This window comes from Myotis yumanensis, unplaced genomic scaffold (genome assembly GCF_028538775.1).
Source record: "Myotis yumanensis isolate MYYU_CA2020_CCGP unplaced genomic scaffold, mMyoYum1.0.hap1 SCAF_4, whole genome shotgun sequence".
NCBI lineage: Eukaryota > Metazoa > Chordata > Mammalia > Chiroptera > Vespertilionidae > Myotis > Myotis yumanensis.
The window spans coordinates 87,071,807-87,089,941 of record NW_027223755.1 but is presented as its reverse complement, the minus strand read 5'-3'; the positions used below and the strand labels follow the sequence as shown (position 1 = coordinate 87,089,941).

Below are 18,135 nucleotides of genomic sequence, written 5' to 3'. Positions count from 1 at the left end.
TTTCTGTCTTTAAAAACCCCATCTTGAGCATTTCCTTAATATACAAATATGCCACATGGCTTTTCATGGCCGCATATGACATTACATGACTGAAACATTACTTATTCCCTACTGTTGGGCATTTAGGCTATTTCCCAGCAAAAACCTATCCGTACACGTCATCTTTCAAAGCACCTGATAATTCCCTTTGGATAAAGTCCTAGAAAGGCCAGAAGGTCAGAGACTGCCTGATGTTGAAGCTCTTTACGCCTACTTTTTGTTTTTCCCCCCAAATAGCTCTCAAGGAAGGATGGGAACAGGGAGAAGGTAGGTTAGGATTATTTTTATTTTTTACCTTTGAAAACGTTTTATTAAATTGTAACACACACGCATAAAAGTGGACGTAAGCGTGCAGCTCACAGAATCTGCAGCAGCGAACACACCGAGTACCCAGCACTCAGGTCCTGAAACGGAACATCCCCAGCAGCCCTGGGCCGCCTCACCGCCGGGGCATCACTGCTCTCGGAGGGCAAAGGACCATGAAGGAGATGGCGCCTTTGGAACCGCAGTTTATGAATATTTTGGCATAACCTAGACCACGGGAACATAAGCTAAGTCCTGTCTGCAGACGCTGGTCACGCTGAAGTCCAGAGGGGCGAAGAGCAAGCACCGGGCACAGACGGCGAGGGGAACGAGCACCACCGCGATCCCGGGGGGCGGGGGCCTCCAGACTCCCGGCGTGCAGCGCGCGGCCCCGGCGTGCACCGCGGCGCTTGAAGGCGGCGGCGCGGTGTGTGGCGCGGTCGGCGGGAGCGAGGCGCTTGGCTTGCTGACGGCCGGAGGCGGCGAGGCGGGGCCGGCATGGAAGTGTAAGTCACCCAGGGCGCGTTCCGGCTGTCCGCCGAGGCCCACGGCGGGGGGACGGCTGGGTGCTGGGAGCTGACAGGCGAGGGCTGGGCGACCTCGCGTACGGCCGGGCGGGGAGGGCCACGAGCCGGGAGGCGGGGCAGAAGGAGACTGGCTCTGCTCCTCTGAAGCGCCGCCGCACTCCCATCCGGCGGGCGCCCGGCGCCCGGGCCGCGTGCCTTTCAGCGCGCCTGCTTCCCCCGCATTCCTCTGCTAGCGTCCCCGAGGTCCAGTGGTGATCCCGGCCCGGGGTCCGGGCCTGGAGTCCGCCCTGCAGGTTCCTGGGGGAGAGAAGGATACGCTTTGCCGGGGCAGCGCTGGCTCTGGAAGTGCCCTCCCGGGTGGGGAGGAGCGGGGAGCTCTTCACCGGAAGGGGCGGGTTTCTGGGAAGGAGACTCGGAGGCTGAGTGTGTGCAGGGGGAGCAGCAGTCCTTCCAACGGTTGAACCCCACATGGCCTTTCCCGTGTTGGCTCGTTGTCCCGCATGCAAATGGAAGTTTTTACGTGGCTGCTATTAAGCCATAGGCATAACTGACAGTGGGTTTGTCTTTGGCACCGATCATCGAACACACACACTCTACCTTCTTTCGCCTCGTATTTAATGGTTATATGTACTGTTTTTCACACTTAAAAAATACACGTACAACATGTGCACGTGCCTGAAGTGAAAGCTTCATGAAACCGTACTTTACACTCTGATACTGTCGGGTCAAACCTACTCAAAGAGAGGAGGCTTTGGCTAGAAATAGGTTTTTAGAGGTTGCTAACTGGAAAACCTAGCAGTTTTCCCAAGAAGGAAGAAAAGTTGAATGCTAATAGTAAAAGTCATATCCTTGAGAAGAGTCAGTCCTGCATTCTTAGCCCTGGGATGGGTCCTGCACTGTTACCCAGATGCCACGTGGTCCGCGGACGGTCGCCAGGGGGGCTGGTCCTGAGACTTGGGGGTAGTCGGAGGGTTATCTGCCGGTTTGATATATGTCCCAGCACTGATGTTCAAAAACGGGTGTCTCTCAAAGTATTGATGCAATACTGGAAAGTTCCAAAGTTTAAGTTCTCAGTCTAGTTAAGACAAGAAAAAAGAATCGTTTCTTCATGCCTCAGCCTTCATAATGTTAATAATTAAGCAGTTTGGTTAAAATTACGTCATTTTATTTTTTCCCTATCTTCACTCTTTCCTCAGTCTCTTCTCATATTTATTTAAACTCACTGAATGTTGACCCACTGAATTGATTTTGCAATCCTCTGATGGAATTTAATCTGCCACTTGAAAAATATTCATATTACTCCAGCCAGAGAGAGCCATTGTGATCAGTTTCCCTTCTTTTTTTTTTTTTTTGTTGTTGTTAATTCTCACCGGGGGGTATTTTTCCATTGATGTTTTTTTTTTTTTTTTTAAGAGAGAGTGGAAAAGTGAGGGGAAGACAGAGAAACATCAATATGAGAGAAACACATGGATTGGTTGCCTCCTGCACATGTCCTGGTTGGGGCCTAGGGTAGGGAGGAACCTGCAACCAAGGTACATGCCCTTGACCAGAATCGAACCTGAGACCCTTTGTTCCGCAGGCCACGCACGTTCTGTTCACAGAGCCAAACTGGCTCGGGCAGTTTTCCCCTCATGACTAACGCATTTCCTGTCGGCATACAAACCTGCTTTAATTTATTGATATTAAAAACTTCCTTGTCCCCGCATTCGTGTCCACCTACTGCTTCATTTCTGCTTCCTGTCACAACAAAACTTCTTAGAAATGTTGTTTATCCCCTCATTCCCTCAGTCATTCTGTTGGGCTTTCATCCTCACTAATCTACAGAAAGGGGTTTGGAAGATTCCCTGAGCGCTCCATCTTGTCACTGAGACTACTTCTCAGTCTCCTTTCCTAGCTCCCCTTACTTTCTTTGCTTCTAAATGTTAATGTCTTTTGGGCACAGTACTGGGACTCCTTTTCTCCACACTCTCATTACCCATCTATATGCTGATGATTCCTTTTTCTTTCCTTATCCATCCACTAGCCTTCTTCCCTCACCCCTAAAGCCAGTCCATCAGCCAGTCCTGTCATTTCCACCTTCAGAATTTATTTGAAATGCGGTTACTTTTCACCATCTCCACTGTTAAATTTTCTAGTCCACCATCTCTTGTCTGGATTAAGCAATAGCCTTTAGCTTTCACTCTTGCCCGTCCCACTTTTATTCTGTTCTCCACATAGCAGCCACAGTGATCCTGTATAACCTCACATACTCACTAACCATATCTCTTGCCACTGTCCTCACCCCCCAAACACACACACCTTCCATTGGCAGTCACGTAGTTTCTGTAACCTTCCAAGCCCTTTCCTACCTCAGGACCTTTACATTGCTGTTTCCTTGGCCTGGTGTACTTTCCCCCTTGTCCCGCTTTCTTCTTATCCCTTTGATAGCTGACGTTGAATGTCCCTTTTTGATGTTGTGTTTCCTTTCATTCAATCCAAAATAATCCTCTTTTTTGTCTCTCATACCACTTGGTTTACTTTTCCCTTAAATAGTTACCAGTTATAATAATCCTATATAATAAATCCTATATAACAAAAGGGTAATAATGCAAATAGACCAAACAGCAGAACGACCGGAATGCCTGTGGCCCCTCGCCCTGGCTGGCCCCGCCCCCCAGTGGTCACCCCCACTCCTATTGGGGGCAGGGCCGGCCAGCAAACTGCCCATGGACCCTCCCCCCAGCCGGCCCCACCCCCAATTGGCCCTCCACCCCTCCGCCCCAGCCAACCCTTCCCCAATGGCCCCCATTGAGGCTGGCTGGCTGGACCCTGCCAGTGCATGAATTTGTGCACTGGGCCTCTAGTGTCTGTCTCTCTCTCTCTCTCTCTCTCTATATCCTATATAATAAAACCCTAATATGCAAATCAAACGACCAGCGGAACCACCCGTTGCTATGATGCACACTGACCACCAGGGGGCAGACGCTCAATGCAGGAGCTACCCCCTGGTGGTCAGTGCGCTCCCATAGGGGGAACACTGCTCAGCCAGAAGCTGGGCTAATGCTGGCGAGCACAGCAGCGGTGGTGGGAGCCTCTCCCAACTCTGCTGAAGATGGGCAGTACCCCCTCCCCCCCATTGGGCCTAAGCCGGCAGGTGGACATCCCCTGAGGGATCCTGGACTGAGAGAGGGTGCAGGCCGGGCTGAGGGACTTCCCCCCAAGTGCATGAATTTCATGCACCAGGCCTCTAGTATTTATATAAAAGCCTAATATGCAAAGTGTTCCCTCGGGAGTTTGACCAACTGGGAGTTTGATCGCTTGCTATGATGTGCGCTGACCACCAGGGGGTGGTGAGGAACAAAGGAAGGTCCTGGCTGTCAGCCGGCAGCTGCTAGGGGACCTTACCTGTGCACAAATATCGTGTACTAGGCCTCTAGTAGTTTTATGTTTGTTGACTTGTTTAATGCTGTGTCTCCCTCATGAGAGTGCAAGTCTATGAAGGCAAGGGCCAATGTCTATTCACTTAATGCTTAGCATGGCATCTGGCACAGAGTAGGCATTCAGCAAATTCTAGTTGACTGAAGTAATATGATAATACTTCATTATTTTAATAAATATAAATTAATTAGCTAGCTTCCTAATTGCTAGGCATATCAATTTTCTGATTTTTCTAAGTGAAATTGTTTGACTCAAGGGTTTTTTCTCTTATAGCATCCTCTCTTCCCAAGGAGTCTTTCACTTATGAGGCTAATCAAGAATTTTGAAGCTAGCAGTTTATGGGAAAGCTGAGTTTTTCTGAGGTAGACATGTGATTTGGGAATAGAAGGGCCCCTGAAATGGAAAAGTCTGAGGGCCTAGCTTCTAGTTCCTGTCTGGCCTCCAGCATGAGGTATGCTTCTGGCAGTGTGGTCTTTGGGATCTTCAGTAGAACCCTGAGTCTCTGAGAGGGCAAACATACTATACTTCTAGGACCTGGAGCAAGAAGACACGAATGGAAAACTCTGAGTTATTACTAATATTTTTTTCTTCAGTCACTGAGTAAATACCTACTGAGTGAATAATACATAATAGACAGACACTACAAATTTTTTTAAAGGTGAGGAATATTTATGCTTTTATTTGGTTGAATGACAGATGTTTTTCATTGTTAGAGAATTTAATATCTCTCTCATACTTGATAGAATTAATGGACAAAAATATAGATTTGTGTTACAGTGTAAATCATTTGACCTGGTTGAGGTCACTATATCCAGTTGCTACATGGGACACTATATCCAGTTACTACACAATACACATTCTTTTTAGTGCACAGGGAATAGTCACAAAGATCTACAATTTTCTGGAACATCAAATAATTCCCAGTACATTTCAAAGAATTGAAATAATATACACTATGTTCTCTGATAACAAAGGAATTAAATAAGACATCAGTAACGATTAAATATCCATAAAATTGCTAACTACTTTTTTATTTTTATTGAATTTATTGGGGTGATATTGGTTAATAAAATTATATAGGTTTCAGGTGTACAATTCTATAATACATCATTTGTGTATTCTGTGTTCACCACCCCAAGTCAAGTCTCCTATCATCAGTTTGAATGATAGAATTTAAAAATAAAATCTTGAGCATCATTTGGAAACTTATTTTCCTCAGGTAAAAGGATACAGAAATTTCATAGCAAAATAAGTATTTATATACTATATATAAGTTATTTGCTCTTTGTTTAAGGCCTTGGGGTTATTTATATACCTGGAAAGCTTTGTGTTCACTCTTTTATTATTGAATTTATTATACATAGTTACGAAAATGAATGGTATTTATTTCTGTACCACCTTTTTGAGATAGTGTCAGAATTTCCTTCATTTTACAGCTGGAAATACTGAGGTTTAAAGAAGTTAGCTAATAATGTAGGTCCTATAACACTTCAGTAACAGGACTGGAAAGAGGATATTTGTTTGTTAGCTCCCAAGGGAATGCTACAGGTGAAATTGTTCATGGACTGCCACCCAGTTTTCTTGGACCAGACTTTAGTTTTCCAGAACATGGACTTACATTGATGACATAGGTTGAACATAAGAGAATTTGAGCAATTCCATTCGTCATTGCTTTCATAAGAGTTAACGATGTGGCAATCAGTAGCATTGTTTGCATGGGCTTTTTGTGTGTGTTTCTAAGGAAAGTCTGCTAATAGATCATTTTGTTCTGTTTTTCAGAATTTGGTTTTACAAAGTAGTTGTTTACATTCATTAAATTGACTCAGCAAGTTAAGCAAATTGTACAGGTTAAATTTCAAACAGCAAGTCAACTTCAGTCAGTTAATTCATTACTTAAGGAAATTAAGTGACTGCCTGTCTATAAGTATAGATTTAGACAGTCTTTAAAATTCATTTGGAATATTTGCTTTAAACACCTGTAAATAAATTCAATAATATTCTAAGTCTGATAAGAGAGTATGAAGTTTTCTGTAGATGGGCAGTTTCTAGAAGTCTGTATGCTTGTGAACATATTACATAATACTGAAATGTTAACTATGGAGTAGACAATTCCTTCTCAGTAGGGATGAACAGCTTATAAATATGATTGACAGGTGTGCCAATTGATGGATTCTAGTTACCCTAAAAAACATTGGGGCAAAATGCATTTTATGTCCTCAGTTACAACTTATATTAATGTCTTTTTTTAACCTTATGACATTCTTTAATTTTACATTTCCACTTTTCTCAACATGTTAACTTGAAAAATTTCAAACCCATAGAACAGTTGCAAAAAGAGCACCATAATCACCTTTATATTCTTTACATAGTCAGCATTTGTTAACATTTTGATACATTTACTTTATCTCTGTTATGTGAGCACTAGAGGCCCAGTGCACGAAATTCGTGCACTGGGTTGGGGTGTGTGTGTGTGTGTGTGTGTGTGTGTGTGTGTGTATGTCCCTTAGCCTGGCCTGTACTCTCTTGCAGTCCGGGACCACTTGCTCCTTACCACCCGCCTGCTCGTTGCTCCTTACTGCTTGGCTCGCTTCTCTTTAGCACTACTGTGGAGGCGGGAGAGGCTCCTGCTACCACCGCTGTGCTCGCCAGCCGTGAGCCCGGCTCTGGCTGAGTGGTGCTTCCCCTGTGGGAGCGCGCTGATCACCAGGGGGCAGTTCCTGCATTGAGTGTCTGTCTCCTAGTGGTCAATGTGCGTCATAGCGACCGATTCTGCCGTCCACCATTCAGTCATTTTGCATATTAGGCTTTTATTATATAGGATGTTTTCTCTTTTCCTCCCTCTCTCCCTCCTCATTCTCCTATGTAAATATAATACCATTATCATATGCAGGGAATTGAGCACTGATATAATTACTATTATTAAAGTACAACCTATATGCCTGGCTGCAGTGGCTCAGTGGTTCAGTGTTGACTTATGAAGCAGGAGGTCATGACTCGATTCCCAGTCAGGGCACATGCCTGGATTGTGGGTTCGATCCCCAGTGTGGGGTGTGCAGGAGGCAACCGATCAATGATTCTCATCATTGATGTTTCTATCTCTGTCTCCCTCTCCCTTCCTCTCTGAAATCAATAAAAATATATTTAAAAATATATATAGTCTCTATTCACATTTCTCTAGTTGTCCCAATAATGTTTGTTTTAGCTGTATATATTTTTAAATCAAACCTGGGACCCTTCAGTCCGCAGGCTGATGCTCTATCCACTAAGCCAAACCAGCTAGGGCTAGCTGTTTTTTAAAAACCAATTTAGTATCCAGTCAAGAATCACACATTGTGTTTTGTTGTCATGTTTCTTTAATCTTCTTTACTCTAAAAATAGTTTTCTAGCCTTTTTTTGTGTGATATTGGTATTGTGACAAATGATACTGATGTTTAAAACTTTTAGAAATATATATATTTTTATTGATTTTAGAGAGGAAGCGAGAGAGGGAGAGAGAAACAGAAACATCAATGATGAGAGAGAATCATTAATCATTGATTGGCTGCCTCCTGCATGCCCCACACTGGCGATGAAGCCTGCACCCCAGGCATGTGCCCTAACTGGAAATTGAACTGTGACCTCCTGGTTTATAGGTTGCTGCTCAACCACTGAGCCACACCTGCCTATTGTTTTGAAGTCTATTCCTCAGTTTGGATTTGTTTAAATATATCTTCATGGCTAGATTCAACTTAAACAATTTTTGACAGGATTGCTATAGGGATGTGTCTTTCTCAGTGTATCACATCATCGTTATTGGTGCTGTTAAATAGGACAGCTTGGTTAAGTTGATGTTTGTTAAATCTCACTATATCCTCTTCCCTACAACTTGCCACTTAGTGGTGGTTACAATAACTTCTTCAGAAAAAAAAAGCCTTAAAAATTTTTCTCGGTACATAGTTCATTTAGGACTTCATAAAGTAGATATTATACACTCATTGACAATTTATTGAATAAAGGAATGCTTAACATATATTAGCATTTACTCTGTTAGTTGAGTTTAAAAACATTATCTTGCTAGTAAAAGAATTGAGTAAATCAGCTTCTGCCAGCCAGAGTCTGCAGGATACAGTATCTGTTTAAGCATCCATTGTGCTACTGGTACCAAAACCAGAGGTTTGTTAAAAAAACATGAGAGAGGGTTTCTGTCCTTTGGATATTGGTTCTAGAATAGGCTGATGATGTTTTTGGATTCTTGCATTACAATATTGATTTGGGTAATGAGGCAATAACTTGAAAGAGCCAGGAGCAGATTTCCCAGGGCATAGACTATTTTGCATAACAGGAGGGGCCATGATTTGGAAATGAAGTTGTAACAGTGGCACCTGGGATGGATCCATTACCCTTGAGGGAAAATAACAGTGGTATTTTCCCCCAGTCCAGTTTGTTCCAGGCAGGGATGTCTCAGTTGCTGTGTATTTTAGGGCACACAGGGATTAGTAACTCAATTTCAAGCAAAGATAGGGCTGACTTCCTGACTAAGTAGGCAATGATGACATATGATTTGATTTGTCATTTTCAATTTTAAAAGAACCATATCACATATACTGATTATGCATTATCCTTCCTGTGTTCCATTTCTTTTAAATCTGATATTCTTTATGACCTCAGTGCAGTAGTGGTCATTTGGGCCAAGCAACACTTTGTGAAATCTCAGCTATTTGTTGGATGACTAGTAGCATTTGGTAAGCTTCACATGCTCATTTGATTACAGTGCTGACATCACTGTGCCGATGACCAAGGCCTAAGTCAGATCCTTGTGTTAACTGCCGACTAGTTTTACTTATTGACGGGAAATCACCCATTTGTTTGACCCATGTTTTTGAAATTTTGTTTCATCATTTTCATTATATAGCCTCACTCCTGGCTTAAGAACTTACAGTAGTTTTTGTTGCACATTATATTATGTCAAGCCCAAACTCCTTCCTGAAATTTTAGGATTCTGCATGACTGGTTTTCATTTGTACAGTCCAGTCATACTTTTCACAATTCCGTAATTATTGTCCACTTCAGTTAAGCTTACTACTGTGTGACCTTAAGCAAGTTTTAAAATCTTTGAGCCTCAGTTGAACCTATAAAGAAGAAATAATAGCTTCTACATCACAGGGTTTTTAATGAGAATTAAGTGAAATAACATTTGTATTTTTAAAATAATAGCCTCCATTTAGGGAGATCTTAATAAGTACCAGAAGTATGCTATACTTCTAAAATTTGTTGTCTCTTTGCATCCTTATCATAGCTTTATGGGGTAGGATGAAGTTGTGGTGGTGGTGGTGGTAGTAGCACAGGTAGCGGTGATAATAGATGGCATAAGGTACCTCTGTTCCCGGTACTTTACATATTTCTATTTAGTCCTGTTAAACAATCTTATGAGGTTGGCACTATAATTGCTATTTTATAGATGAGGAAATTTAAGCACAGAGAGGTTCAATAACGTGCCTAAGTTTGTAATGTACATAGTAAATGTACAGTGGAACTGCACTTTTAGGTATCAGTTTATCCCCCCCCCCTTTTTTTTTTGGTCTGTTTTAGATGAGGAGGCTTAGAGGGGTTGATTAACTCACTAAAACTCATATACCTTATAAGTAGCTGGGCCATAATATGAACCCAGATTTGTCTGATTTTAAAACTGTGTTTATAATTATTATACTAGACTTTCTTTAGATTATCAAAAACAATAAATACTTTCTATTGTATCATAGAATGGATCAATTCAATGCAAGTCACATTGCTGTGCTCATTCATAAATGAAAGATTACTTTTTGCCTTGACTGTTACACAAGGATGCCAGGCTTTTGACCTCTGCTTGACACATGAACTGTAGAAATTGAACATCTTTGTTGTAGTTTTGTCGATATCTGTCAAGATTTCTGACATTGCTGGAATTCCCAGTGGTGATGCTAGTGTTAAGGATCCCATTTCTGGTGATTCAGCAGGAGGACTTGGGCTGCCCAGGATGTCAATAGCTGATGGAAGGCAGATGGTACTGGGAAGAGGCTGTGGCTGTGGGATGAGAAGCACTGTTTCTCCAGATGATCTTAGCACCCTCATACTGTTTATTGATCCCACCCCCAGTGTTCTTCCTGTAACTAACTTCCCCCTGATGTTTGATTTCTCTTAACTTTTGCCTACATAGACTAGGGATAAGAGTATTTTAATCACCTACCTAGTGATGGATGTGTGGTATACAGTGGCTGTAAAAAGGAAAGTATGCTCTAAAATTATCCATTATCAGCTAAACCAGGGCATTTCTCCAAAAAGTTGTAGTCCCTAAATTCCTGAACTGGACTACTGAATTTTTTAAAAAATAATTAATTTTTTAAATCCTTACCGTAGGATATTTTTTCCTTTGATTTTTTTTTTTTTTTAGAGTGAAAGGGAGGAGGGAATGGGAAGGGAGGGAGGGAGGAAGGGAGGAACATCAGTGTGAGAGAGATACATCTACTGGTTGCCTCCTGCACCCAACTGAGGCTGGGGATCCAACCTGCAACTGAGATACATACCCTTGACCGGGAATTGAACCTGCGACCCTTTGGTCCTTGGGCCAATGCTCTAACCACTGAGTCATACCAGCCAGGGCTGGACTACTGAATTTTGACAGAGGAATTATTACATATTTATTTAATTCACACAAAATGATTTGAACCAACACTATGATAATTAACTTTTCTTTTGCAGGAAGGATGCCAATTCTGCGCTGCTCAGTAACTATGAGGTAAATAGCTTTGAAGTATTTTCCTCTTTGATAGTTTTGTTCTTTGCTTTTGAAGATTATTGAATTAACTGTAGTTAGAAATGACTGAATTAATTTGGATTTTCCACTTTAAAATATGACAGATGGCACTATCTGGTGGACCTTGTAATATCCCAAGCTTGGTAAATTACATTAATTCAGGAAAACTGGGAAGACTTTAGTGTACAGTAGGCAATCTTCCCCAAATCTGAAAATTTTAGATCTTTATATGGAAGGCTTCATGAAGAGTGGAAGCATCTATTTTGGAACTCTTTCTATCAGCAAAAGCTTCTATTAAAATATGTATGCTCTTTCTTAATTATCACTCTTTACTTATAAAATACTTCTATGTCATTATTTTGATCCTCACAATAGTCTCATAAATATTAAAATCTTCATTTTGAAAGTGAGAGCTTAGTTGACTCACCATTATCATTAATGCTTTAGTAAGAACCAACAGATTGGGGATTTGGGGGCTGAAGGGTTTGGTTGTTGGGGAAAGGGAGGAAAGAAGGAAAGAGGTTGGTGGTGGGGGCGGGATATAACATTATTTTGCCTACCTTCCATTTGCCTGGATCTTGTTTAGCACTAATAAAATCATCTGATACATTAATTCCTGGTGTAGAAAGAGCCCTTCATACATACATTCATTGTCTATTTTTCATATATCAGAGTCTAAACTCATAAAGACTTGTAGGAGACTTGGATCTCCACTTTGTGATATACTAGTATATAGAAGGTAGTTGAATTAAGACAGTTGGCCATATTCCTCTCTTCCCAAAGATTCATCTTAAATGGTTGCTGCTCATAACAGGAAGAAATGGTTGTTGGTTAAGCCATTGGCTTTTAGGAATTTCCTTTTCCAGTTTGGACTGGTAAGTGTTTGGGTGTTTTATCCATTGGAGAAATATTGATTGCTTTAATTGGGTCTCATGGCACTATTTCTGAAAATGACAGGCAGGCAAGGAGTTGCATTGTATCTAGTAATGGTCTATGAATCTGTGAACCTGTAATACTTCCCTGAATTTTCTGTATAATCTCTAAAACAGGAGAGAGATATACGCCCCACACCCTTCTTAACACTAATACACATGTTTTTCCCCTTATGGGGAAAGTTTACTTATTAAGTCCTATAGCATTTTTCCCTCCCTGCCCCCCCCCCCCCTTTGTTAATCCTCATCTGAGGATATTTTCCCCATTGATTTTTACAAAGAGTGGAATGGGAGGAAGGGAGGGAGGAAGAGAGGAAGAGAGAGAGAGAAACTGAGGGAGAGAGTTAGAGGGAGGGAGAAAGGGAGAGAGAAAAAGGCAGGGAGAGAAGAAGATGGAGGGAGGGAGGGAGGGAGAGGGAAGAGAGAAAAACAGCGACGTGAGAGAGACACATCAATTTGGTTGCCTCCCACATGGGGCCAGGGATCAAATCTGTAACCCAAGCCACGTGCCCTTGACCAGAAATCGAACTTAAGACCCCTCAGTGTGCAGGCTCACACTCTAACCACTGAGCAACACCAGCCAGGGCCCCCTCTCCCCCCCTTTTTTGTAAACTATATTTTGGCACTTGCCCAAAATAAAGTATACTAGATTTTCATATTAGAGAGGTAGGATCCATTTATTTTTTAAAAAATTGATTTTAGAGAGGAAGGGAGAAGGAGCGAGAGAGAGAAACATCAATGATGAGAGAGAATCATTGATTGACTGTCTCCTGCATGTCCCACACTGGGGATCAAGCCCGCAACCAGGGCATGTGCCCTGACTGGGAATTAAACCGTGACCTCCTGGTTCATAGGTTGACGCTCAACCACTGAGCCACGCTGGCTGGGCTAGAATCTGTTTTTTTTTTTTTTTAAAAAATTATTTATTTTAGCCCTAACTGGTTTGGCTCAGTGGATAGAGCGTCAGCCTGCGGACTGAAGAGTCCCAGGTTCGATTCCGGTCAAGGGAATATACCTTGGTTGCAGGTACATCCCCAGTGGGGGGTGTGCAGGAGGCAGCTGATCGATGTTTCTCTCTCATCGATGTTTCTAGCTCTCTATCCCTCTCCCTTTCTGTGAAAAATCAATAAAATATATTTTTAAAAAATTATTTATTTTAGTAAAATTTACTTTTATTTTTATTTTTTTAAAATATATTTTATTGATTTTTTACAGAGAGGAAGGGAGCGGAATAGAGAGTTAGAAACATCGATGAGAGAAAATCATCGATCAGCTGCCTCCCACACACCCCCTACTGGGGATGTGCCCGCAACCAAGGTACATGCCCTTGACTGGAATCGAACCTGGGACCCTTCAGTCCGCAGGCCGACGCTCTAGCCACTGAGCCAAACCGGATGGGCGTAAAATTTACTTTTAAATACTGAAAATATTTTTGAGATCAGAAGTATGGTATATATTGGTAGGAAACATTTGAAATATTTTAAGTAAACTAATGAATTTGAATTATTTGACTTAGATAAAAATATTTTTAAAAGGTCACATATTTCTTGGATTCATATTTGCTCTAATGTAAGAGTTGGGGTGTACTATTTTATCTTTAAAATCAATGACCTTGGAATAGATATCTTTCTCAAACTCTCATTTAAAAATCTTTTGTATATCTCTTCCTAGGTGTTCCAGTTACTAACTGATCTGAAAGAACAGCGTAAAGAGAGTGGAAAGAATAAACACAGTACTGGACAACAGAACTTGAATACTATCACCTATGAAGTAAGCCTAAGCTTCTGGAGGGTCTACCTGAACTGTCTTTGAGGAGGGTTTGTTTATTCTTCTAATGACTAGCCACCAAATCAAGTTTGTCTATTATCTGATTTGAATAGTTGTACTATAATCCTGTTGTTACTCTGTTTATAAAAGTGCAAAGAGTTTGGCCAATTGCCAGGGTTAGCCAACTATAAAATTAGAGGAATAGTCTATAAGACCGCACTCACTTTTAATACCAATTTCAATTCAGGGATCCCAAGACCACCCTCAGATTCAGTAATTGTCTAGAAGTATTCACAACTCACTGAATGCTATCATATTCTAGGTTACTGTTTATTACAGGGAAAGGGTGCAGAGTAAAATTGGTCAAGGGAAGAAGCAAGTAAGGCAGATTCCAAGGGAAATATCTAATACAGAATGTTGTTCTCTTAATGTGGTTAAGTGACAGTATGCACAGAACATTGTACCAATAAACCAGGGAAGCTCAGCTGAGCTTCAGTGTCTGAAGATTTTATTGGGGCTCTATTACATAGGCATGATTGAATAATTAATTGCCCATGTAGCTCATCTCAGCCTTCAGGCTGAGTGATACTGTATGACCCAAAGCTCCTATCCTAAGTCACATTGTTGAGACTATCCAATATGATTTAAGGCCTGAGACAAAGATACTTCTATAAACTATAACATTCCAAAGAGTCTGGAGATTACCTCCCAGAAGCTGAGGTCAAAGGCCAGATTTGGGCAATGTCAAATTCTTTATTATACACAAAGTAATACTTACTATTCTAGAAAATTTAGAATGTACCGAAAAGTATAAAGAAGACAGAAAAAGTAATTCATAATCTTGATCTAGTGGACATTTTGCTACATTCTCTCCCAGCCTTATGCTTTGTCTTTAAAAAGGAAAGTTTAAGCCATTGTATTTGTTGTAGGTGATGTTTGATTTTTTTTTTTTTTAATTCTCACCTGAGGATATTTTTCCATTGATTTTTAGAGAGTGGAAGAGAGAGGGAAAGACAGAGAAACATCGATGTGAGAGAAGAAACACATCGATTGGTTGCCTCCTGTACAAGCGCCAACCACTGCCCAGGGTGGGGAGGAACATGCAACTGAGGTACATGCCCTAGACCGGAATCGAACCTGGGACCCTTTGGTCCGTAGGCCAATGCTGTAGCCACTGAGCAAAACTGGCTAGGGCGGTGATGTTTGAATCTGTCATTTTAGTTTGTTTTCTTGCTATTTCCTTCCAGTTCTGATTTTGTCTATAAAGGATTTAATTTAATTTTTCTTTTCAAAGATACGAAATTTGAATTAAGCTTATCATAATCCCTTTTAAGGAAAATAAGGAGTTTAGCACTTTTGTCACTATTCCTCCTTATTCACTTTTGTTCATCTAATCATGTATTTAAAATCCTATCATTCATTCATGTTCTTTTACATTATATAGTTCATACCTTTATTTTCTTCTTTTTAAAAAAAAATATTTTATATTGATTTCAGAGAGGAAGGGAGAGGGAGAGGGAGTTAGAAACATCAATGATGAGAGAGAATCATTGATTGGCTGCCTCCTGCTCACCGCCCCCACCGGGGATTGAGTCTGCAACTGGGGCATGTGCCCTGGACCGGAATCGAACCTGGGATCCTTGAGTCCACAGGCTGACACTCTATCCAGTGAGCCAAACCAGCTAGGGCTAGTTCATACCTTTCAAAGAAGAAAAAATACATGTTGGCAATTTTTTTATAAACTAATTTAAAAAAACTACTAAGTACATTTTTTTTTTAATCCTCACCCGTGGATATTTTTCCATTGATTTTGAGAGAGAGTGGAAGAGAAAGGGAAAGACAGAAACATCAATGTGAGAGAAACACATGGATAGGTTGCCTCCTACACACACCTTGACCAGGGCCCGGGCCTGGGAGGAGCCTGCAACCGAGGTACATGCCCTTGACCAGAATGGACCTGGGACCCTTTGGTCCTCAGGCTGACGCTCTATCCACTGAGCCAAACTGGCAAGGGCAACTACTATGTACTTTTAACTACACATTTAAGCAGTTTAAGCTCATTGCCACTCCTTAAGTTCTTGCTTTTAATATGTGGTGCCTTAAGAAAACTTTCTGTGGGACTAAATGTTTTGAGATGTTTTATACCTGAGAATATATTTCTAGTGTGTTTTTATTTTTATTTTTTTTATTTAAATGATTTTTAAAAAAATATATTTTATTGATTTTTTACAGAGAGGAAAGGAGAGAGATAGAGAGTTAGAGACATCGATGAGAGAGAAACATCGATCAGCTGCCTCCTGCACATCTCCTACTGGGGATGTGCGCGTAACCCAGGTACATGCCCCTGACTGGAATCGATCCCGGGACCCTTCAGTCCGCAGGCTAACGCTCTATCCACTGAGCCAAACCGGTTTCGGCTCTAGTGTGTTTTTAAAAAATATTTTATTTTGAGAGTATGTTTATTAAAACTGGGAATAGTGAAACACAAGAAGGGCTCAGGATAGAAGAAGCAATAGGAGAAAAGCCTAGGTGGGGCTACTTCGGCTAACTGAAAATTCATAGAAAAAGAGGCCTTGGAGACAGGGTCAGGGAGTTAGCTCAGGACAGCTGCCCTTTCACATTGCTACACTGGTTGCAAATCTCATGGGGGCTCTTAGAGTTTTGCCTGAGAGGGAAGAAAGGCATGGATGGGTGTGCTCCCAGGAGGGAGTTCTTAATGTGTATGACAGTTCATTTAAATATGGAGCTCTTGGGTTCAACTATTATTTTGTAGGTCTCTATACAAAGTACTTGATCTATTAGTATTCGTTGTTATGGAGGAGTGTGTGACTAACCTGATGTTTGCACTTTTTGTTGTTGTTAATCCTCACCTGATATTTTTTTCCATTGGTTTTTAGAGAGAGTGGAAGGGAAGGAGGGAGGGGGAGAGAGAGAAACATTGATGTGAGAGACACACATTGATTGGTTGCCTCTTGCAAGCCCAACAGGGGCCAGGGATTGAACCTGCAACCCAGGTATGTACCCTTGACCAGGCATCGAACCTGAGACCCTTTAGTGCACAGACTGACACACTAACCACTGAGCGACATGGGCCAGGACTCTCCTTAATCTTTTGCCCATTAATTTTAGCATTCATTGGTGGGTCTTTGCTGCAGTAATTATTACTATGGTGGAGCTGCCTAGTAGTGATTTGTTTACCTCATTTCTTTTATGTTTAATGGTTAGAATTCTTGTATAAGAAATGGTTGATATTTCTCATCAATTTATTTATTCAGTCATTTATATCCATATGGATTATTGGCTATTTATTTTATTCTTTGAGTTTCCTGTATTTAAAAAATTGTCTGAAATATAATGCAACTGACAGATTGAATTTTTTCTTGTTTTTAGGATCAGAAAAGTTTTCTTCTGAAATTTCATTATTCTTTCTGTTTTAGCTACTGGTTTACTTTTTGAGGAATTCCTATTATATGAAGATGGACTCTCCTGAAGGCATTTGTTTTATAGAAGATTTTTGAAACAGAATTGTGGAATACTTAATTATTTCTCATTCAGATTGGCTTTTTCCTTTTTTTTTTGTAGACATTAAAATACATATCAAAAACACCATGCAGTCATCAGAGTCCTGAGATTGTCAGGGAATTTCTCACAGCAATGAAGAGCCACAAGTTGACCAAGTAAGTAAAAATTATCTTAAGGAGGAAGAATGACTCACAATGAGAATAACTTACAAAAGCCCCCTCAGAAACTGTGTATTTATATTTAGTTGGGCCTTGAATTCTAATTAACACTCAGTGTGTTCTTTTTATTTTATTTTTATACTAGAGGCCCGGTGCACAAAAATCTGTACACTCGGGGGGCGGGGGAGGGGAGGGTCCCTCAGCCCGGCCTGTGCCCTCTCGCAGTCTGGGACCCCTCGGGAGATAACGACCTGCTGGCTTAGGCCTGCTCCCGGGTGGCAGAGGACAGGCCCAATCCCTAGGTGCAGCCCCTGGTCGGGCTCAGAGCAGGGCTGATTGGGGAGTTGGGGCGCCGCCCCTTGTCATGCACAGAGCAGGGCGGATCAGGAGGTTGCGATGCCACCCCTAGTCACACTCAGGGTAGGGCCGATTGGGGGGTTGGGGCACCGCCCCCTGTCACACTCAAGGCAGGGTCGATAGGGAGGTTGCGGCGCCACCCCCTGTCACACACAGAGCAGGGCCAATTGGGGTTGAGGAGCTCCCCCTTGTCACTCACAGTAGGGCCGATAGGGGAGTTGGGGCACTGCCCCCTATCACACACAGAGCAGGGCAGATCAGGGGGTTGGGGCGCCGCCCTCTATCACCCACAGAGCAGGACCGATCAGGGGGTTGGTGCGCCGCCACTGTCACACTCAGGGCAG

At 41.9% G+C, this 18,135-nt stretch overlaps 1 protein-coding gene across 4 annotated transcripts in view; it reads left to right on the top strand.

Annotated features, from left to right (window-relative positions):
- Positions 1-734: 734 nt before the first annotated feature.
- CRCP (CGRP receptor component) overlaps positions 735-18,135 on the top strand; it is a 56,944-nt gene continuing 39,543 nt past the window's right edge. For 3 of the 4 annotated variants that reach the window (XR_011471236.1, XM_070412861.1, XM_070412860.1), the window contains exons 1-4: positions 735-848; positions 11,001-11,037; positions 13,659-13,757; positions 17,337-17,431. Coding sequence is in view for 3 of the 4 variants with exons in the window: in XM_070412861.1 (XP_070268962.1) it covers positions 841-848; positions 11,001-11,037; positions 13,659-13,757; positions 17,337-17,431 (239 nt within the window). In the remaining variant the exon portion in view is untranslated. Of the gene's footprint in view, positions 849-11,000; positions 11,038-13,270; positions 13,305-13,658; positions 13,758-17,336; positions 17,432-18,135 lie in introns of those variants that run through there. The other variant, XM_070412862.1, reaches the window with a different exon arrangement.